This window comes from Lissotriton helveticus, chromosome 2_1 (assembly GCF_964261635.1).
Source record: "Lissotriton helveticus chromosome 2_1, aLisHel1.1, whole genome shotgun sequence".
NCBI classification, from domain to species: Eukaryota; Metazoa; Chordata; class Amphibia; order Caudata; family Salamandridae; genus Lissotriton; species Lissotriton helveticus.
In genome coordinates, this window is record NC_136059.1 from 77,515,515 (window position 1) to 77,538,816 (window position 23,302).

Sequence of the window (23,302 nt, forward strand, 5' to 3'; positions counted from 1 at the left end):
GCACTTTCCTGCACAGAATACCAAGTGTGAAGCCCAGGACACATGGCACGTCACAAGCAGTGAAGTCTAAGAGGTAAATAAAGAACCAAGAGGTATCAAATACATAAACAAATGTACCAAGAAGACTGGAAAGAGTGTAAACAACAAAAGGTGCAGGGATGGATGGTTGGATGTGAACTAGTAAAAAGGTGAAATATCACAGCAACTAATCACATTACCAGGTATCTGCTCCATCTTGGAATAAACGGCCACAACTTTTATCACAGAAATATTCAAAATACCCAAAAGTGAAGATGTCTACCGAACTGTGTTGTGTGATCTAGTGCCTGCCTGAGCTCAATCTCCACTGCCCTGTCTCCTATAATTGTTAAGTATTTTCAACCCTGCCAATAACTCAATTTCTGAGTCATGTCTGATGCTTAGTGGACTGTTCCAAGACTGGGCAACCTCTTGGGCAACCTCTTGTACATGGAGGACTCTACAGATAACATGACTGACCATTGTCTCGCTATTAACTCTGCTGATACAAACCCTGATTCGACTTCTGTGCTCAAGGAAATCGGAGAGACAAAGAGATTATATGTGTATCAGTGTGCTGGAGGACACAGGGACGTGTAAGGAGATCCTTGCAGGATAAATCAAAGGGAGGGATAAACAGCATTCCCTTTTTAGGAGTACGAAGAAAAAAAAGGGAACGTGCATGTTTTATTCAGAATATCAAGCGTGGCATTCCTTAAGCTCAACCTCAAACTATTTTCTCTTCAGTATCACAGACTTCAAGCAGTAAGAGGTGCACTACGCCATGGCCAGGATTGTAAAGTACATTGCCTATGAGTCCACCAGCCAGAGAAAGAAGCAACACACAATACCGTGGCAGTGAATGGAGTTATTATCCTGCTTTTACCTTTGCTGCTCCAAGAGGTAAAAGCAAGGTTCATGCACTGAAAGCTGAATTGAGAGCTTAACAGATTGAATATGCTATGCTCACTCAGCCAAACTGAAGATAAAAAGTTATAATGAAGTCTGCTTTCTCATGAACCGAGTCATACTATTTGTGAAAAGCATTTATGTTATGTTATATGGAGCTTGATATAGCGCACTACTCATCCCGGCAGCGACATCTCGGCCCGTGTACCGCAGATATTTGTAGCAGCGGCAGTGTTTTAAGATGCTTCCTGAACTCTGCTGAGCTTGAGCATATGCAGATAGTCAGAGGAAGTTTGTTCCAATGGTGCAGGCCGAGGTGGGAAAAGGCGCGCCCTCCATATTTAGCAGTGCGAATCCGGCGGAGGCATAGAAAAGATTGGTTGTTAGAAAGCAGGTTCCTGCTTGGGACATAAGGAATGACTCTGTTTTGCAGGTATTTTGGGCCAGAGCCTGATAGGGATTTGTAAGTTACACAGAGTAGTTTAAACAGGGCTCTCTTGCGGATCAGGAGCCAATGTAAGGCTCTGAGAGTAGGGGCGGATGGGAGTCCTTGGAGGCAGCTGTGTTTTGAACGACTTGCAGTTGGGACAGGAGGGATTCGTTGGAGGCAAGGAACAAGTCTGCGTATGATCATTTCTCGAATCCAAAGGATTTAATCAGTCGGGTTAAGAGGGTTACGTATACATTAAAGAGTGTTGGCCTCAGGGAAGAACCCTGGGGAACTCCTTTGTTCAGGGAAAAAGTCTTGGGGCCAGATGTAGGAGCCCAAATACCGGTCGGTAACGGCCGATTTCGGCCGTTACCGACCGGTATTTGGGTATTGTAATGTAGGGGGCTAGAAAATTACAGAATCGTATATTTATCGATTCGGTAAATTTACCGATTCTGTAAAATACCGAATCAGTAAATATACCGATTCTGTAATTCAATATGTAGGTGGCACAGTTTACAGTGCCACAGGCCCTTAGAAATTCGTTATTTACCACCCAATACTATTGGGTGGTAAATTACCAATTTCTGTGTACATGCACATCTGTGCATGTATACCTGTGCCATGTGACACACATACATGCCCTTAGGGCACACAAGCCAGAAACAGGGGTGCAACAGGGTGTCAAAGTGACACCCTGTCCCCCTTGTAAAATTGGTAATTTTACCGATTCGGTAATTACCGAATCGGTAATTACCGAATCTTACCGATTCGGTATTTTTACCGATTTGTTCCCCTACATAGCAATTACCGATTAGTAAATACCGAATCGGTAAAATTCGGTATTTACCATTCGGTAATTTGCCATTACCTACATCTAGCCCTTGGAGTGGTAAGGACCCATGGAAAATATTTGGACTCTGTCTTTAAGGAAGTCTATCAGCCAGTGAAGGGCTGAGCCCCAGCGACCTATCTGCTGCAGAAGTTGTACTAAGATTGTGTGTGAGATGGTATTGAATACTGCTGATAGATCAGGCAGCACCAGCATAGCTGGTCGTCCGTCATTGAGAGATAGTCTAATGGTGTCTACTACTGAAGGTAGAGCAATCTCTGTGCTGTGACGTGGTCGAAAATCTGACTGCGAGATGTCTAACAAGTTGTTATGTTCTAGGTAGGCCATAAGCTGTTTCTTGATGTGGCCCTCCAAAGTCTTTCCCAGCAGAGGGAGGAGAGATATGGGGCGGTAGTTGGTTGGGTCCTTGGGGTCAGTGGTTGACTTCTTCAAGATGGGCGTTACACGGACTGCTTCCCAATGCCTCGGGACGGTGGCTAGGGACAACGATTGGTTGCATAATAGAGTAATGGGCGGGGCAAGATGGGGGAAAAAAGTAAAATGATATTTGGAGGGCAAGGATCAGCGGGGGAACCTGATTTTGCTTTAGCTAATACGTCGATCATTTGAGTTAGTGAGATAGGCTAGAAACATTAGAGTGTCACAGAGCTAGAGTGTTGTTGGCTAACAGTGGGGGGATGGTTATGGATTGAAAACTGTTGTAAATTGTGTTAATTTGGGTTTGAAAGTGAGTTGCCATGGTGTCAAAAGATTTGAGATGCCAAGGGGTCAGAGGATCAGTTTTGTGGTTGGGTGAAGGTTTTTACAATTTTAAAAAACTCCTTGCAGGAGTTGTCGGCCTGATCCATTTTCTGGACAATAGATTGTTTACGAGCGATCTTTATTTTGGCATGGTACGATTGTAGTGCATCTTTGAATATTTGTCAGAATTGCTTTTAGACAGCCTCCAATTGTGCTTAAGCCTTTTGCAGCGGGACTTATCAGTTTTCAATTCAGCCGAATACCAAAGTGCATTGGGTCTGGAATATTTCTTAGTGAGTGATTTATAGGAAGCCACAATGTCAAATGTCTGTGCAAGGGAGTTGTTAAACTGTACAAGAGTTGAACTGATATCTAATGGGTTATCTAGTTTGAAGATGGGGGAAGGCTGCTTGAAAATAGTAGCCGGTGATCTGCTTCCAGGCTCTGGTGATGGATTGGTGCTGGGCCTCAGGTGAGCTGGGCACAGTGGTAAGTGGAATTAGGAAGCTGATCAGAAAGTGATCTGTCTGTATCAGTGGCAGTAGAGTGTCAAATTTGTGGGAGCTACCTACTGGAGAAGATGAGGTCTAACACATACGCTGCTTGGTGGGTCAGACCAGTTTTTATAAGCTGTAGGTTTAGCATTTCGAGATGTGTTAGCAAGATAGGGACCTCGGGATCCATGGTAACGTCAACGTGGTAATTAAAACCTTCAATTAGGAGAAAATCTTGTGTGGCAAGTTGTTTGTTAGATTGGAGCTGAAATCCTTTGTATTTGTCCAGGGGGATAGCAAATAAGAGCACCATTCCAGGGTTTCTGTTTGGGGGATGCCATTTAAACACAATCAGCTCAACCCAGTTAGTAAAGAGAGAGTCAGGGATTTAGACTGTGAGGGTTTCCCGAAAGACTACGGCTGTTCCACCTCCAGGTTTAAATTCTCGGTCTTGCCTAATTAGCTTATAGTTTTCGGGAAATGCTATAGGAATACTGAGCAGTGCTGCCTGATGCAGCCATGTCTCTGTGATTAAGCATACGTCAGGTTGCATTGATGCTAGAAGCTCCCAAATTTCTATTGAGTGTTTGGGGATTGATCTGGGGTTGAAGTAAATGCATTTAAGTGTGGGGGTAGGAGTATGTAATTTGTCATGGGCTCTGTGCGCCGGATTATAGAACGGAGGACTGGCTTCCTTGTCCAGTAGTGTTGTAGAGCATGTGAATTTGCATGCCCAGCACGAAAAAGTGCCTTCAACGGTAACAGGGAGGTGGGGGGGAACAGTCTAAGCAGTTGGATTTGAGCCTCTTTAGATCACTATTATTTTGTGTATAGTGGAGTTATACCTGTGAACAAAAAGCAGGCTTCCTGGCGCCTGGCAACCGTCGGGCGCAGACGGTCTTGCGTCTGTTGCACCTTCAGAGCATCAGTGGCGCGCCTGCTGCGTGCGTACGCTGCGCATCGGTGCCAGGCTTGAAATGTATACGAAAAGCTGTGGCACCTAGACGGCTGCAAAATACAGTTAGCGTGTGCTACCAAGAGGGGCTTTATTTGCGCCTGATTCTAGATTTTTAAATGGAGATAATCTGCAAAAACAGACTTTGCAATTGAGGTTGCCACATAGTATTCCAGTACCGCTTGACGGAAATTTAACACCCATAAAAGAAATCTGGGATTAACTGTGCAATGATGAAGTTAAGGGAAGCAAGAGGCCTTGGGCACCTCAAATTAGAAACTATCCATTGCTCTGACCTGCTCGTCAGCAGTAGAAATTAGTGGAGTCTGCACTGTAAGAGGGAAAGGACAGCATGCTTGGGGAGAAAACAATGGCACAACTGTTGCTGTAAAGTAGGATAACTGGCAGTTTATTTCACAGAAAATGTGATTGAACGCTGGCTTTTAATAGGCAGTGCTGTTGACAAAAACTCATTCATGAGGGACACAGCTCTAAATGTCAATTTCACACTTTGGCACCTGCATTTTACATGCATTTTCGTTATGGTCGCAGATGTAGGGGGTGGAAGAAAAGTAATGCAGTTAACTTGGTACTTATAGGGCGCACACCTACTCAGTGTCCTGGCGTTTAAAGACCTCAGGGCAGAAATGTCCCTCTTACTGAAGGCTGGAAGAGGCCAATTGGCTATTGCTGAAAAAGCCACGTTTTCAGCTGCTTCCTAAAAGGTAAGTAAGTCAGGCGCCCGTCTGAGTGACACCGGCAGAAAGTTCCACAGACCGCAGCCTGAACTTGGAAAGAGCGGCCACCCAAACGGGCGCGGGAAAACTTGGGGACGAAAGGAGGACCTAAAGGTTCTACCAGGAATATAGTGCTGAACTCTCTTTTTTATGTAAAAGGGCGCCTGTATCATGTAGAGCTTTAAAAGCCAAGATCAAAGCTTTAAAACGAATTCTCTTTCGAACAGGAAGCCAGTGCAGAGCTTTCATGTGAGTGGAGACCCACGCTCTGGGTCCCAGCATGAGAATCGCCCTGGCTACAGGAGAGGGAGAGGAATACCGTGTCACGTAATCTCATATATAGCTTTACAGCAGAAGCTGGACCTTAAGGACCTTCTCACAGAAGAAAAAACAATCAGACTCTGCTGGAATCGCTCCCAACGTAGAGCGGGAGTGTTACATCCATATGCACCCGAGATACCACTTGGGATGGTGACAGCATTGCCGCATGGCGGAGACTGGTCACAATTGCAGATCTGGAGAAGGCGGGGTTGCAAATGTTGGGAGACCTATATGAAGATGTTGCTATGCTGCACTACCAAACTCTCCGAGAGAGGTTTGACTTACCAAGAGGTGATTTTGTTTGTTGCATGCAGTGTTAACTAGAGCAATACAGGCGCACTGGAAGAAAGGGCTGATGGAACCCAAAACGTCGATGGCCTGCCAATACACCATGATGGCGGCGGGGACCTTTAAAGCGGTGACGTGCCTGTATTCTAGAATGCTCAATGAGAGCCTGCAACCCCTAGACACATTGAAGAGTAAGTGGGAAACTGACTTAGGTAAAGATATTCCGGAGTCAACCTGGGCACAGATAATGCGGCGAGCCTGGAAGAGCACGAGGAATGCAAGGTTCCAACTTGTGCATTTCTACGTGCTTCACAGAGAGTACTTGACACCTGGAAAAATCCAGAAATATTTTCAGGTAGATGCGGCAGCATGCCCCAGATGCACGAGAGCTGGTGTAGAATTAGATCATATGCTATGGTCCTGCCCGATGATAGGACACTATTGGAAGGAGGTGGGTGACACCTTGAACATGATAACGGAGAGGCAGCTAGAGTTTGATATGGCCACTAGTATACTGCATTGGTTCCTCCACACTTCCAAGAACAAAATTACCAGTACATTTATAGATATGGGACTTATATTGGCAAAACGTGAAATCACAAAGCACTGGAAGGCAAGAATGGGTCTCATCAATAAAAGATGGAAGGATGAGTTTTTGAAATGGGCCACTAGTGAAAGCACATTGAGATTCCAGCTAGCGCGCCGGCGAAACGATGACAAGGCACTAGAAGCTGCAGCGGCATGGGAAACACTAGTACTAGCACTACGGGAACACGAGACACACAATAGTTGAAATGAGCAGCTCACCAGTGGGAGATCAGCCCCGAAATATGACAGGTACATCGTACAGATTACCACATAGCCACTCCTGTGTACACACATTAAATGAGAAGGGACATGGTCCCCTGAGTCGGGGGTGGGAAGTTGGGGAAAGGGGAAGGAAGTTACTGTTCCAGCAGAACCTAGGGAAAGAGATGGGGCACTGAGGGTTCTGCTGCATTCGGAGCATTGTTTATGAAGGAATAATGTATCAGCATACCATGTATAGTATAACTGTGGGGGGGATTTTGGATTGCTGCTCTGCAGATGCGATAGAAGCTCTTTTATAAGGACGATTGTATGTTTTGTACAAAAAACAATAAAATACGTTTAAAAAAAAAAAAAAAGAGATTCGCCCTGGCGGCCGCATTCTGGATCACTTGAAGTTTATTCAGAAGGTATTCTGGGAGGCCCAGGTACAAGACGTTTACATAATCCAGCCTGGAAATAATGAGAGCTTGGAGTACAGTCTTCCTGTGAGTGATCGATAGTAAGGGAAGAAAATTCTTTAGCATTCTTCGGCGGCCAAAACAGGAACCGGCAACTGTCTGAATTTGAGCTTTCATAGAGTGTCATCCAGACCCCCAGGTTTATAACTGTATTTAATGATGTTAAGGGGGGGTGACATGTCTGAAGGCCACCATTGACGCTATTCTTCGCAGGGTAAAGAACCAAAAAAATCTCAGATTTCTCTGGATTGCACTTTAATTGATACAGCCTTAGCCAAGCGAACACCCATGTCAACCATTTGTTAATCTGCTCTCCCCTGAATTTCTCGCCCTTGTCACATGTAAACAAGAGTTGAGTATCATCAGCGTACGAGATTATTGTCGCGCCATATGACTCCAATGGGGTAACCCAAAAATGTCCACGCACCTGGGTGTCGATCAATATAGAAAACAGTTGGTCCTAGACTTATTTATACTACAGTTCAGATGTAAAGGCATTCATTATTTGAAAAATGCATAAGGTCATGAATGCACACCAAGTTCACAAGTATATAAATATTTGCATCCTCAAAAGACAACAACGGCACTCAATATAACTTCAATTGTGACTGTTTTAATTTTCAATCACGTTTTGGTACATAGATCACCATATTCAATAATGAGATAAAAAGGTTGCTCCAAGGGGAGTGAGAAAGGGAAAGCATGCTCATGTGTAAGACAGATAAGAAGGAAAAGTCAAAGTTGGGGTACATTCAACAAATAATCAATTGTAGTTGTTGTACATCCTAGCAAACTGGCTATAATTTACAGTGACACCAGTTCACATCCGGGCCTGCCCCTCACGGATTATTCCAATTTGACATTAGCAATTTTTTCAGGCGGTGCAAAGAGACATATCATCGGTGGAATGGGCAGGGCAGGGGCAGTATCAGGTACAGGCCCACTTGGGGAAAATGTCGGACGTTTCGACTCTGGTGCATGGAGGGTAAGTTACATCCTCTGCTGATGGGTCTTCCTCAGGACAGGGGAGGGGGAAACAACTTATAAGTAGGCGTAGTCAGGATACAGCCCCGTGTGTTTGTCCGCACAGTAATTGCGGAGTAGCATAGACTTATTCCTGTTTCAAATGTGGCTGCCAAGTAGATGTGATCAAAACAGGGGTGAGTCAATCGCCCAAACGATCATGTTTTGAAAAGTTATGCGCAGCCTGGGGGATACATGCCATACTTCTCGAGTCAGGGATGACTCAGCCAAAGGAGCAAGGGGGGCCATATATAAATTAAAAAGTGCCAGGCTCAAAATCGAGCCCTGGGGAACACCCACCTTCATGGGGGGAATGGGGGCAGTAAAAGGAGGAGACCAAATCACTTGATGCCTGTCCTCCAACAAGCTTGCTCCGTGGAGCCGATGGGGGAGGGAAAGTGAAAGTGTGCGATGCATGCGCTGCCAGCCTCCCGTGACAGGAGATGTGCACGGAGTGCACATCTGTCCTCGCGTGCCACCTTCTGTCTCCCTTCCACCACCAAAGCGGCAGCAATAGGTCTTCGCTAGCGAGACCTAAAAAGGAGGAGAACCACTTGAGTGCCGTGCCACCCAGGCCGCACTCCTGAAGTCGCTGCAGGGGCCTGTCATGGGGCAAAGTGTCAAAAGCCGCGGAGAGGTCCAGCAAGATCAGAACTCTTTTCCTCCGTTATCTAGTTTCTCCTTAATAACCTCAGAGATTTAAAGCAAGGAAGTCTCTGTGCTAAAATTAGTTCTAAAACCATACTGGCTGTGATGGAGCAAACTGTTAGTTTCCACGTATCCTTTGGTAACTAAATTCACATATTTCTCAAGGACTTTGGAGAAAAAAGGGAGTAGTGATATCGGCCTATAGTTTGATGCCACCAAGGGGTCGGCAGAGGTTTGTTTTAGTAGTGGGAGCATTTTTCCATCTGTCTGGCACCTAGCCATTAATCAGCAAATAATACATGATACATGAATCAGCAGAACACGAGAGATGTTCTTAGATCCCACTGCACCGTAGGAGGACTGACGTTTGATTGCCGGGGTAGGTCCGTGTAGGAAATTTTGAGTGCGACATTAAGTGGGTGGCCAAGCTTCCTTAAAGGTCTAATTTGGGCCAGTTAGGGAGGAGCTGTTGCTACGTTAGATGCTCTTGGGAATGTACAATCTGATGGGTTCCTCTCCCCAACCCTTCCGGTGTGGGTAAGATCGTCTCCACAGAGTACTCTCACTGGCGGTTTTCTACGCTAGGAGTGCTCTTTCAAATAAAAACATACAATCTTCGTTTCTCTCCGACAGGTCCCAGCAGGTTTGGATGCCCCCCCCATGTTTCGAATTCTAAACCACTTCTCACGGGGGTCCCCCAGGGCTCCACTCTTAGCCCCTTACTGTTCAATATTTACATCACCCCCCTGGTCTATCTAGCGGAACAGTATGGGGCTAAGATAATTGGGTATGCGGACGATACCCAACTGCTGTTCACCTGGCCTGATGATCAATTGGACTCATCAGTAGTTCATCGGTGTCTGTCCTCTGTATTTCGCTGGCTGACTCAGGCCCAGCTGAAGTGCAATGAGGACAAGTCGGAGGTGCTTTTTTACGGTTCCTTCCCCCCTCTGTTTAAGAACACACTGTGGCCCCCTAACATCCCTAGTCCGAAAGAGATGGGAAGACCCGCTAAAAACCTGGGCATCTGGTTTGCAGAGGACCTCAGATTTGAGGAGCATATAAAAAAACTGACAGGCACCTGCTTTGCCACACTGAAAATGCTCCGCAAGTTTTTCCCTCTGCTCCCTAATGAAGCTAAGGAGACGGTTGCCCGAGCTCTTATACTGGCAAGGCTGGACTACGCGAATGCTTTGTTCAGCGGTATTCCGGCCTACCTGGTGAAGCGCCTGCAAATCATCCAGTACGCGGCCGTCCGTCTGATTTTTAACATCCCCAGATGGAGGAGCGTACGTGCTGAGATGAGCACCATTCATTGGCTCCCGGTTGCGCAGCGCATTTTGTTTAAATCTCTGGTGCTGGCGTTTAGAGCCATTCACGACCAAGGCCCCGTTTATCTGAGAAAGAGATTTATTTGTTATGTGCCAACTCGCTCTCTTAGATCATCCACGCAGCTGAAACTGTACCTTCCCCGTTTCAAACGTGCCAGACTTGGTGGCCAGTCAATCTCTGTGATTGTGGCCAGGGCGTGGAACGCTCTACCTCTTTATCTGCGTTCCTCCCAAACTGTGGCGCCATTTAAGAAAAATTTAAAAACACACCTATTCAAGAGTTTAATATAAGTTGTTTTCTCTGCGGTTCTGTTTCCCGCCTTTCCCCTCGCGCCAGGATACTCTCAAGTAACGGAGCGCGCTACAAAATAGTTTATACATACATACATACATACATACATACATTTCCATGGGGGTCATTTTTGCCGTATATGTAGTAAGTGAAGTAACTGAAGAACGTTTGGATTATTCACAAATACCAATTTCATTTTAGAGTACCTGAGGAAGGGCATAATCAAACTTCTCCCAAAAATACTGCAGATGTGTTTTGTTCAATGGAAAACCCTTTTGGTTGCCATGGCAGTGAAGGAAATGGAGTATGAAGACCCGCACAATTAAGTGTGCGCCCTTAAGTCACTGACTCTCCAGTCTTTGGTCACCATTAAAAATACTGGGGACCCAGACAGACGGATCAAGCGCCTCCAATCGCATTAAGTGTGTTGTTGCGGCATACGGGTAAGACGAGATATGTCGCTGTGTGGTTGCAGCTCCCACTATGCGGGTGGAGCAGATTTGAGGTTGAAAATGTGACACATTGGTGGATTTCTCGAAATGTGGCACTCCAGATGTGGCAGAGTTCAGGAGGCACTGCCTCCAGGACGCTGGCATCTCCAAACTAGGCAATAAAAGAAACCCTAATGGTAGCAACCAGTACAATATTGAGTTCACTTTCTGCTGAGCCACATGCTTTCACTGGCAGCGGTGGCTGAGAGTGGATTTATCACTCAGAAAACCTCTTTAAAAAAGAAGATGTAAGCAACATTACCTGGTGCATAGTTCAGTACTCTAACATCAGGCTGTTCCGCTGCCAACACCTGGAACATCATGTCGCGCGCAGCCTTCCCGGCACAGTAGAGCGTGAAAGATTTATATGGCTGCAGGGCACAGAGTGAAGAAATGTTCACCACCCCCCTGTGGAGGCCAGGACTCTTTGGGAATGCTCCAAGGACAGCTGAGGTGAAACACAGGGGGGAGGTGACATTGAAGGCCAGGTAGCTGTTGACATCGGCTGGGTTCGTAAGGTCGACAAAGTATTTGGAAATGTCCCCTATAGAACCTACAAGACACAAAAACAAAAAACAGGGTGGTTTGAAGCAAAAAGACTGTGGTTTTGGGACAGAGAACACCTCCTTTGAGGACATGTGCAGTTTACTTAAATGGGTATAATTGTAATGACTGCAGGGAACAACTATTCCAACACCCCTTGGTAGTGTCTACTCTACACAGATATGAAAGGCAGGTAGTGCAAATTTACTACATAATAGATTTGTTTGTTTGCTAGTGCTATAGGAAAGAAAGTCAATCATTAACACAAAGTGACAAGAGTATAAACTTAAAAGGTGTAGCTCTTTGTGAGGATTTCTGACCACACTGCTGTTTGTGGGTGGACTGGGCGCCGTTGAGCGTGTTCGGAGTCAAGCTTCTCGTAGACGGCTGGCAAAGCCCCATCCCAGACTCCTGTGTTTTTGTGTGCAACCATTTCCATATGTCAACATTATATCATACAACTAAAAGTGTATGACATGCCTGCTGGTGAGAGGCGTGGCCTCAGTCTCAAATGTAATGTCAATTTCTTCCCTTGATTATTATATACGACAAAAACAGTTTGATAGGTAATGCTGTACACAACAGAAGAATCATGGTACACAACGTCATCATCAGTCTGGGTGTGTTAGGTATATTTTGTATGCTAAATGCATGCTATTTGTTGTTTGAGAGTCAAAATATAGTCTAAACAAACAGTTACATACAGACACACTCGACAACTTATCGTGTATATAGATATGTACACTGGATGTAAGCATAGGAATGCAGAGAGAGTTGGGAAGAATTTGGACAAATTTCAAGCGAAAGCAAGCAAGTCTGTGGGGCACTTGTGGAAGCTGGCAGGAGAGAGTGTAGTTCAGATGGGGTGGGCTTTGGTGGTATGGTCGGAGTAGTTCCAATGAGCGGAACCATGAAGCATCATGAGGGGCTTGGAGAATTCCAGATGGGTAAGATTAGTCCAGCTGAGTCTGCAAGACAGCACATATCTCATTAGTTTGTTTGTTTGTTTCAACTTTATTTCGGCTATCTAGCCATAAAAGCAAAATAAAATAAAAGCATTTTACAAGCAGATATCCACAATGTCTTTTACAAGCAATTACCCACGTGGGCAGGCAATAATGAGAAGGAAGGGGACAGTGCACAATATATCCATGTTTACAATTACCGCACTAAAAACAACAATCTTGTTATATAAAAATTAAAATATTAGTTTAAAAGCCAGAGTATAAAACATTTAAATACATTACTTAAAAGCATACAGTATACAATGTGCAAATGGAGGAGACTAGAACAAAGTAAATACACTATAGCTTGAGGCGATTGCTTCTTTTTGATCAGATATACATTAAACAAGAACCTACTTATACAGAATACCACCAGTTGTGAGGTGTTGGATTTAATTATGCGTTCGGCTTCTTTGTAGGACCTAACGCCCACATTTTTGCATAAGGATCTGATCCATCGAGTCCTAGGAGACTTGTAAGCCGGACAAAAGAAAAGTAAATGTGCATCATCCTCTCTCGCCTTTTGCGGACAGAGAATACAAAGGTCAGTCTCCTTATTACACCCCCACCTACAAGTATTAGCATTCGTCTGCAGGACCCCGTATCTAAATTGCAGGTATAGAGATTTTGCCAGTGGTGGTCCAATCTCATTCATAAAAGGTTCGAAAGAAACATTATCTTTTACAGTCAAGAACTTTTGAGTCAAAGTGCCAATTGATGAACTATACAATCTTTCGCTATTAATAAAAGACCAGAAGGATTTCTTTAGAAGCTTTTTACAAAGAGGTGTCATGCTCAAAGGATCTTCCCAAAAATGAGATAGCCCTAGCCTAATGCACCAAAATGAAATATGTTTTAACCATTCTATATTCTTGTATTCATCAATCTGAATGATTTCCATTAAGCCGCTTCTATAGATATGTACACTGGATGTAAGCATAGGAATGCAGAGTGAGTTTGGAAGAATTTGGACAAATTTCAAGCGAAAGCAAGCAAGTCTGTGGGGCACTTGTGGAAGCTGGCAGGAGGGAGTGTAGTTCAGATGGGTGGGCTTTGGTGGTATGGTCGGAGTAGTTCCAATGAGCGGAACCATGAAGCATCATGAGGGGCTTGGAGAATTCCAGATGGGTAAGATTAGTCCAGCTGAGTCTGCAAGACAGCACATATCTCATTAGCATTTGAGAATGGTAAGTGGGGAAGAGTTATTTTTAGCTTTGAAAAGCAAAATTAGCAGTTTTGCAAGTGGCTTTTTTTGCTGTTCACCAGTTGATTTTATGAAATCCGTCACTGGTGATAGAGTGAGAAAGACAGGTGGCAAAGGTCACATGCACAGTGACAGGGTTGTGGCAGCCCACTGCACATCTATCAATGGGTGGACCTGGAGGAGAACAGACCCCTGTTTAACACCCACAAATAAAAAGAAAAACAATCCACCTGCTATGAACGCCTCGAGATCTCTACTAGTAATGTCTAAGGTCAAATGAAGGAGAAAAAGCCTTTTACACAACCCAGAGCAGAGGCCTCCTACTCAGCTGACTTACACCCGGCTTGTGTATGCTCCTGGGAGTTGTTGGGGGAGGCAGCGATGAGTGAAGACAGAAATGCAAGAGTGAGCCCCTAAAAATGGCCGATTTGAAAGACTGATTCATTGCTTTTAAGGCAACCTGGAACTCTCCACACTTAGTGAGAGCCTATCAGGAACATTCAGGGGCGAATCTCAAAGGGTACAGAAGACCCACTTACCTTCATGAGTACACAACACAATGAAGGAAGCGTTCTGGCATATGTAGAGGGTAGTGAAGTAAACATTCTGCATGCGCAGAGGCTAGTGAAGTAAACATTCTGGCATGAGGAGAGGGCAGTGAAGGAAGCGTCTGGCATGCGGAGAGGGATAGTGAAGGAAGCGTTCTGGCATGCACAGAGGGTAGTGAAGGTAGAGCTCTAGCATGCGCAGGGGGTAGTGAAGGAAACGTTCTGGCATGTGCAGAGGGCAGTGAAGGAAACGTTCTGGCATGAGCAGAGGTTAGTGAAGGAAGCGTTCTGGCATGCGCAGGGGATAGTGAAGGAAACGTTCTGGCATGAGCAAAGGGTAGTGAAGGAAGCATTCTTGCATGTGCAGAAGGTAGTGAAGAAAGTGTTCTAGCATGCACAGAGGGGTAATGAAGGAAGCGTTCTGGCATGTGCAGAGGGTAGTGAAGGAAGAGTTCTGGCATGCACAGGGGGTAGTGAAGGAAAAGCTCTGGCATATGCAGACGGTAGTGAAGGAAGCATTCTGGCATGTGCAGAGGGTAGTGAATCAAGTGTTCTAGCATGTCCAGAGGGTAGTGAAGGAAACGTTCTGTCAGCGGCAGAGGGTAGTGAAGGAAACTTTATAGCATGTGCAAAGCGTAGTGAAGGAAGCGTTCTAGCATGCGCAGAGGGTAGTGACAAAAACTTTCTGGCATGTGCAGACGGTAGTGAAGGAAGGCTTCTGCATTTGCAGAGGACAGTGAAGGAAACGCTCTGGCATGTGCAGCGGGTAGTGAAGGAAGTGTTCTTGCATGTCCAGAGGGTAGTGAAGGAAACGTTCTGGCATGAGCAGAGGGTAGTGAAGGAAGTATTCAGGCATGCGCAGAGGGTAGTGAAGGAAGCGTTCTGGCACGTGCAGAGGGGTAGTGAAGGAAGTGTTCTGGCATGTGCAGAGGGATAGTGAAGGAAGCGTTCTGGCATGTGCAGAGAGTTATTGAAGGAAGCGTTCTTGCATGTGCAGAGGGTAGTGAAGGAAGTATTCAGGCATGCGCAGAGGGTAGTTAAAGAAGCATTCTGGCATTTGCAGAGGGGTAGTGAAGGAAGCGTTCTGGCATTTGCAGAGGGGTAGTGAAGGAAGCGTTCTGGCATGTGCAGAGGGGTAGTGAAGGAATCGTTCTGGCATGTGCAGAGGGGTAGTGAAGGAAGCGTTCTGGCATGTGCACAGAGGTAGTGAAGGAAGCGTTCTTGCATGCACAGAGGGTAGTGAAGTAAACATTCTGGCATGTGCCGAGGGTAGTGAAGGAAGCATTCTGGCATGTGCAGAAGGTAGTGAAGTAAACATTCTGGCATGAGCAGAAGGTAGTGAAGGAAGCGTTCTGGCATGCGCAGAGGGTGGTGAAGGAAGCGTTCTGGCATGCGCAGAGGGATAGTGAAGGAAGAGTTCTGGCATGTGCAGAGGGTAGTGAAGGAAGCGTTCTTGCATGCACAGATGCTAGTGAATGAAACGTTCTGGCATGAGCAGAGGGGTAGTGAAGGAAGCGTTCTGGCATTTGCAGAGAGAGGTGAAGGAAGCATTCTGGCATGCGCAGAGGGTAGTGAAGTAAACATTCTGGCATGTGCAGAGGGTAGTGAAGGAAGCGTTCTGGCATGCGTAGAGGGTAGTGAAGGAAACGTTCTGGCATGAGCAGAGGCTGAGCGGAGTATAGTGAAGTAAACATTCTGGCATGTGCAGAGGGTAGTGAAGGAAGCGTTCTGGCATGCGTAGAGGGTATGGAGGAAACGTTCTGGCATGAGCAGAGGGGTAGTGAAGGAAGCGTTCTGGCATGAGCAGAGGGTAGTGAAGGAAGTGTTCAGGCATGCGCAGAGGGTAGTGAAGGAAGCGTTCTGGCATGCGCAGAGGGTAGTGAAGGAAGCGTTCTGGCATGCGCAGAGGGTAGTGAAGGAAGCATTCTGGCATGTGCAGAGGGTAGTGAAGGAAGCGTTCTGGCATGCGTAGAGGGTAGTGAAGGAAGCATTCTGGCATGTGCAGAGGGTAGTGAAGGAAGCATTCTTTCATGCGTAGAGGAGCAAAGGGAGACTAGGTGGGACTTTCTGGTCTAAACAGCATTCGCACCAAGCACAGCACAGTATAACGGAAGGGTGGGTGTTTCCGGGGTAACATGGGAAAGCAACAGGAGAGGTTTCTAGTTGCCTTGTGTTGTACCACTCAACAGTCTGGAGCCATTCAAGAAAGGGGTATTTCTTTACTTAATGTTAGGCCCTGATGTTGCAGCCACAACCTGATAGCTCCAGTCAGTGCTCCATTCTCCCTTCACTGTAATCCCCTCCCAGCTTCACCCATCCCACAGACACAAACGTTCCATCCGTTATCACATTCTTACAGCATTAACACTCAACATTCTACAATACGCATAGTCACCCTACGCTTAAACAGTCACATCATCTCACTACATCATTCCATTGCTTAGGTGCATGCTCCTCGTCATTAGTTCACCTACCATCTCATGCCTAGTAGTTCTTCTTTTTTTTAAATTATATTTTATTGTCAGTTGCAAACACATAATACACGATATAAGAAAAGACCATTATTTTATCCCCACGCCATATTAATATACCACAAGAAGAGAAAGGAATGGCAGACAAAAAGCAAAGAAGAAAGGGACACACACAAAAAAAGAAGAAAATGTAAACACGTCCAATAGGGACAGACAGAGTGCATGAATCCTTTATACACACCAGACTAAAGTGCAACGTGCCTAACATCAACAACTCCTTGAGTCTATCCAGTCCAGTACCCAACCTAATCTCCTAAGGCCCTTTTTAGGTCGAGGACCTAAAAGCTGCGCTTGCGCAGGATCCGGTCGGAGAATTAATGTTTTTTTTTTACGGGGCTTGAACCCGCCTCTCTCCACCATCTCTCCTCCATTGACTGGCTTCCTAAACGGAGGCCAGCCATTGGAGGAGAGGGGCGTCACTCCAATCGAGCCCCGTCTCTTTCGGATTCGGGAGCGTGTTTTTGGCGTTCTTTCTACCTGTGACATCATCCGTCACTCAGAAGCCAAAAACACGCCCCCGAATGCGAAAATGACCGTGTGTTTCTCTGAGGCATTTCCGCCTCGCCTCGGAGAAACATGGTCGTCGTGCTCCCCCTCCCTCCCTCCAGTCACTCTTTATTTCAGCCCGGGCTGTTTTTCGGGGATCCTTGCGGTCACGCGGGGTCAGTGCAGTTTCCGGAGCAGGGGTAATATATAGGCGGCATGTCTTTGTAAAAGTGCGTCTCTGGAGAGCTCTTTTAACTCCTGTATGCCCCTACCTTTCTTTTCTTAGGCGCTCACCTGTGGCATACTCTGCCGTGCTGGGTTCAAGTGTCTAGAGGTTAGCGCCAATAAGAACAGTGCTGCCTCCCTTCGGAGACGGAGTTCGCGTCACATGTCCCACCTCTGCCTCCCCCACATTCTACAATTGTGTTCCGGTGGTAGAACAAGCGCTATGACGCAATGCACAGGAACGGGGATCCCAAGTGCAATGGTACTGGGGACCGGGTCAGTGAGTGCTTTTACCGTCAGTGAATTTACAGGCGTGGGTAACCTTTCTGCTTATATGTATTATTCGGGGCAAGGGGCACAAACCCTTGGATGTTAAAAAGGTGCCAAGATTCTGGCGGAAGCCAAGGCGTTCCGAACGCATTTATGGCCGGGCGATAGGCGCGTCTGGCAGCGTCAGTTACTTTAATTTACTTAGGGAACTGCGTTTTTCTTTTAAACATGACCGCTGCTGGTCCATTCCATATTTTAATGATTTTGACAATGGAATCCGTGCACGGGCCAGATTACAGAATGAGGGTGTAATATATGCCCCTCCGGTCATGCAGGAATTCAGAGGCAGGCTCGGGGACAATCAAACTCCCAAGAGGCATACTGAGTGCACAACATTAGAAGTGGGGCTGCATGCATAAAGGGTAGATGCGGTTTTCACTTTGCCTCCACAGGGTTGCGACATATCGACCAGATATGTCGCAGGACACATGAAATTTAGATAGACCGCAGGCATCCTACTGAGGAGCAGGACCTTCAAAATGTACAGGAGGCACCCGGGCCTTACCTCCCCCACAGTTGTCACGTGTGCACTGCTGCAAATGTCGCCTGCAGTTTCGCAACCCCCCCTTTGCTCCTTCCCGTCACGCCGTTTGTCCACTCTGGTCGGGGACAGCATTCAGCAACCAGGGGAGAGGGCTATGGGTAAATGGAGGCCACGTACACCGGGACAGCATGCACAGGCTAGGCCCCGACCTTGCAGTGCACAGTGAGCATTGGGGCCGGTTATGCAAAGTGTCGAGAGACAGAGGAGCACAATGCTAAAAAAGGCGTTCTGTGTGCATTTTAAAGGTGTTACCATACCAGCCTCGGGGCCAGGTGCGCGCCCTTCCACGTCACGGTGGAGGCCGGGCACTTTCGCCCTAGGCTGGGGGTGTTTGGGAATACTGGCCCAGCAACATTTCAGGGCCGGCCAAGGAGTTAGCTGGGACATGTTTGTTTGCCAGAAGTTTAATTAACTCAATTTAATGCCCCAGAGTGAGCATAGGATCACGTCGGAAGGTCACTCAGTACAAGGTCTTGGAGTTATCAAACATTTACTCTTCTTTTGGGTAGTAAACAGGCGTCTTTTGCTACCTAGCAGAGACAGCGTGCATCTTAATAGGATCAGAGGCCAGCTGGCAGGGGGTTGTTTCACATTTCTGGTAATAGTTAGAGGGGTCTGGCGACGGTTGATTGATATTCCGGCATGCGCTCAGGTTGAGGTACAACTCTGTGAGTTCTGCTTTTCCCCCCCTGTTGCTGCTATACTTATGGGGCAGTGTATGTGAGGTCGCCAAGGAACATAGAGCCCTGTCAACACAAATGGTAAACTCACATTGACACGGAGCAGGCTATCCTGTTAAGGCAGCTGGCAGGCAGGCTGCAGGCCAGCCTGTCAATATTGTGTGTAACAGCATCAGGCGAGCCTCCTTGATAATTGAAATGGAATGTGGTTTTAAACGGCGGACGGCTTGACTGTAAGGCGTCATGTGTCAATGCGCTGCAAGGGAAAGTTTCCAATTTACTCACAAGCTACAGTTGCTGCTTATTACCATATGCAACCAACTTTTTGACAAAGCCACAACACAGGGTCAGGGAATGAGTCTCTACATTAGTCTTGGATGCAGTGACACTCCAACCTCTTTGTGCGCGCGGCGCCTCGAGGTGCTTCGTATTTACTGCCTGTGAGTCGTGGAAAGCGTTTGAGGGCGCCGGTAAACATTCCCAAACAAAGGGTAGGAATACACTGCATTTGGAAAGGAAGCCATGCTGTGGAAACAGGGGGCAGGAAGGCGTGAGAGATGTGTAAATTATGCATTCGGATGTTCCAGCAGAACAGTCACTGATAGGCAGGGGTCTGCATAAGGGGCTACCCATCTTACTTTTTCCTCCTGTGTAGATAGCTTTTTTTGTAGGTGGCTCTTTGTGTGGGTGGCTCTGTCTGTGTGAGGGTGGCTCTGTGTAGGTGGCTCTGTGTGTGTGGGTGGCTCTATGTGAATGACTGTGTGGGTGGCTCTGTATGTGTGTGTGTGTGGCTCTGTGTGGGTGTAAATGCAATAGGTCATGCATATGCGAGCGATTAAGCTATTGGCAGTGTAAATGACAATGCCGTTTATTTAGGATTTAAAAAAAAAAAAAAAAGGTCATGAGCAATGCCAATAGCTCTACCTTTAATAATGCCGAGACCATTGCATTGTAATGCTTGTTTTTTTTGGCAGAGTTTTATATAGCGCGTACTTGACCGGAACCGAACCTGGTATCAGAGCACTTTACATAGCACCAGTTACGTTACATGAGGACACACATTCATTTTTGTTAGGCACGGGGAGATTAAGTGATTTGCCCAGAATCACAGGAGGTTTAGAAACATTACCGAGACTCGAACCAGGTTACTACGAATCCCTTTCCGTAGGAAGATTGCCTTTTCTAAATTACAGGCTGCCAACACCCTTGCTAGCCACTGTTGAAACACTGGTGGATTACTGTCTAGCCAAGCCGAAGCAATACATAAACGGTAAATGGTCATGGTGATGAAGACCAACCCCCTACCCCTTGCCGCTCTCTCAATTTCAGATACTCCCAGGAGACTCACAGCGGGGGTTAGGGATTCCTGAATATTCAATTTAATGGAAAAGAAATCAGTGATCTGTGATTTTATGAGGGATAAGGAAGGTCAAGTGGCAAACATATGTACCATATCGGCCCCCTAAGTTGACATCTAGGGCATCAGGTACCTTTTCCGTCCCCCCCATTTAATAATCCTGCTAGGAGTATAGTATAAATTACGGCACATTTTATAATACTGCACGTGTAATTTAGGAGATATGAACGTCGACCGACCCAGAGAAAAGGATTCCCGAAAGCAGGCATCTGAAATGGCCAGTTCTTGCCAGCTCAAAGAATGTTTGTCAATGTGGTCCTTCATATATTTGTTAAGGAGGGAATACATGTCTGGCACTTCTGTTGTGTTCTCCCTTCTTAACCCGCTTTTTCCTCTTTTTGCAGTTACCACTAGTACTGCGCATGATGTACGTACCCTTTCTGTCCTGTGCAGAGCTCGTTCCATTATTGTACCACTTCTGACTCTTTCCCTGGCTCAGAGTCCTGTCTTCTTGGTTTCCCCTTACTCCCTGTGCATTCCACTTAGAGTTGAGTTCACAAAGTCCTCCGAAGGGTAGCTAGCAGGTACTCTTGGGCTTCTTAGAAACATTCAGCTGGCAAAACCTGGTTAGTCTAGGGCTGGGTTATAATATATTATGGTCACCAAAACTTATCTGTGATAACTAGTTCATGAATGTCGTATATTAGGACTCTCACATTGTATTTGAAGAACGGGTCCCATTCCTCGCGAGACTTACCTGCATAACTACATCTCCCCAAGATGCCATTTCCAATCCAGAGTGAAGCAATTTCTCTCTCTTCCTTACCCCATTTTCCCTAAAAGGGTTGACTAGCTTCTGTGTCTTTCTCTTGGTCATATATCTCTTTTGGTTCGGAGGATTGGTTTAACAGTAGAATTCTACTTCTTATTTTCACAACCCACCTTTGGTCATAACATAGCCCTATGCAATAAAGGTAAAGCAAGTGAAAGGGCCATACGCTCCATGGGAAACTGATACGGCAATGATAGGGCTTCTGCTGTCGCTAGATGCATGGCTGGTGCACAGCAATATGAGACCGACATTGATAGCATCCCTTACTACCAGTTTTTGTATATATTAAATGAATTCAACCTAGACAGAGCTACTTAGGCCTACTCTCGACCTCAGTGATATGGCCCATTTTTTTTTTTTCAAATCTCAAAACTATCGTACTGCTCTCTGTTTTCAGCATGCATCAGAATTTCAACGTTTTATTTTTCACCGGGCCAGATACATGTTAGACGGATATATTCTAGGTAAGCGGAACTTTAGAAAGTGTGTGGGAGATGGATATGCACTGGCTTCAATAGAAACCAGAAAGTAAGGCAAAGTCCATAGAATTTGGGCCACTCGTATTGGAAATGTCCAGAAACGGGCATTGGAAGCAGGATTTGCTTTGACTTCCTTGGGCCATTCCTGGCTACTTCGCCCACTTAAGGGCTGGTCTTTCTTATCGGATAGTTCCAGGCTCCCTGATGACCGAGAACCACAGTAGTGATTAAGGTTTTGGTTCGGTGGAAGGTAAAGCTAGGGTGCATTTTCCATGTTTCGTAGTTGCTATCATGTTGGAGTGGTGTGGGAGACTATTGAGAGCTCTAATTTGCAGCCATCCTCAGGCAATATCCCTAACTAACACAGACACATTTAGTGTATAAATGACAACTTTGTTCAACGTCCAGCTCAAACACCCAAGTGCGTGGCAGGGTTCTGTTCAATCACCTACCCTCAAGCGAGGAGTAAACTGTATACACAAGGCAGATTAGCCATTAGTTAGGTCTAAAAACAGTCATTGCTATTTCAAAAAGACTGACCAAGAATTCAAGACATCTCACAGTAACTCTTGGGAATGGGAAAGCACACCATTTTCAAAGAGCCACAGCACAACAAAGGCACTCTGAGTGCATGTGAAGGAGCATAGCATTAAAAAGATCAAACAGCGTGAAAAATATCCTATGCAGGCCATGATATATCAGATAGGTGGCATGAGGTTATTAATATCAATAATGATCATAATGGAGGACAACCAGATAACGAAAATCTGTGTTTAAAGTCTGTGGTGCTGGAATAGTTTCAGAGCGGGGTGATGCAATCAGTGTAACATCACTGAAGTCAAAGGAGTGTCAAAAGTCCAAAAGTCACACAAAGAACAAATACAGCAAATGAACCACGCCTTTTCAGCAGGAGAGGGGGAAGTAGGCGATATGTAGTCAGTGCTGCATTTAGGATTTTACTAAAGCATGGTATGGTAGTGCGGTATCATTTACAGAAAGTACATTCTGCATTGAAATAGCCACTAAATTTGCAAATGCATACAGTTTTACTGATAAAACTATAGAGCACACAAACCATAATGTCTGCTTGATTTGTTTTGATTCTTTAAAAATCCCAGTTTCCAGCACATTTGAGAATTACAAAAATAAGCCTTTTAGTGCTTTCTTAATTGCTGATATTGTAATATTTGTGCAGTTCGTGTATAGGTCATTAAATGCTGTTGTGTGTTAGAAAAAATTACAGACTGTTACATAGTTGACTTTACAAAATCCACTCACTTGGCAGTCAGAGAAAGAAATCTAAACACCAGCTACCATATTAAAAGAATAATTTGTCAGAAGACATAGTCTGACATCCGACCTGTCTCTGGACCCACTGCAGATGTGACAAAATGAAACAAAAATGTACAGGTATCTTCATTGCTCATCACTTTCAGAACTTCAGCATAGCTACTTTGGGGGTGCTGCAGCTCCCCGGCACACCTTCTTCCAGTGCCTATGCTAAAATCACATCTGATACAGCCTGAGGTTTGTCTTCTCCATTGTGTTACTGTGAGAGGGACCCCTTCGCCATCGGACTCTCCTCCAGGACAGGTACTTCCCCCCCCCAGATATCGGAGAGTTTTCCAATATGGATCACTGTTGGGACGGGAAGTCTCCTGCATGTCTCTGGAGAGTGTGCTTCCCCTGCCTTATGTTAATCTCCAGGCAAGTCACTCAAAAGCTACTGTATAGTTTCTA

The 23,302-nt window shown here is 45.8% G+C and overlaps 1 protein-coding gene across 1 annotated transcript in view; it reads right to left on the reverse strand.

Moving 5' to 3' along the window:
* Positions 1-23,302, reverse strand: part of SPR (sepiapterin reductase) — an 82,855-nt gene that overhangs the window by 47,389 nt on the left and 12,164 nt on the right. Inside the window, exon 2 of the mRNA XM_078674491.1 lies at positions 11,062-11,352. Coding sequence (XP_078530617.1) covers positions 11,062-11,352 — 291 coding nt within the window. The remainder of the gene's footprint in view (positions 1-11,061; positions 11,353-23,302) is intronic.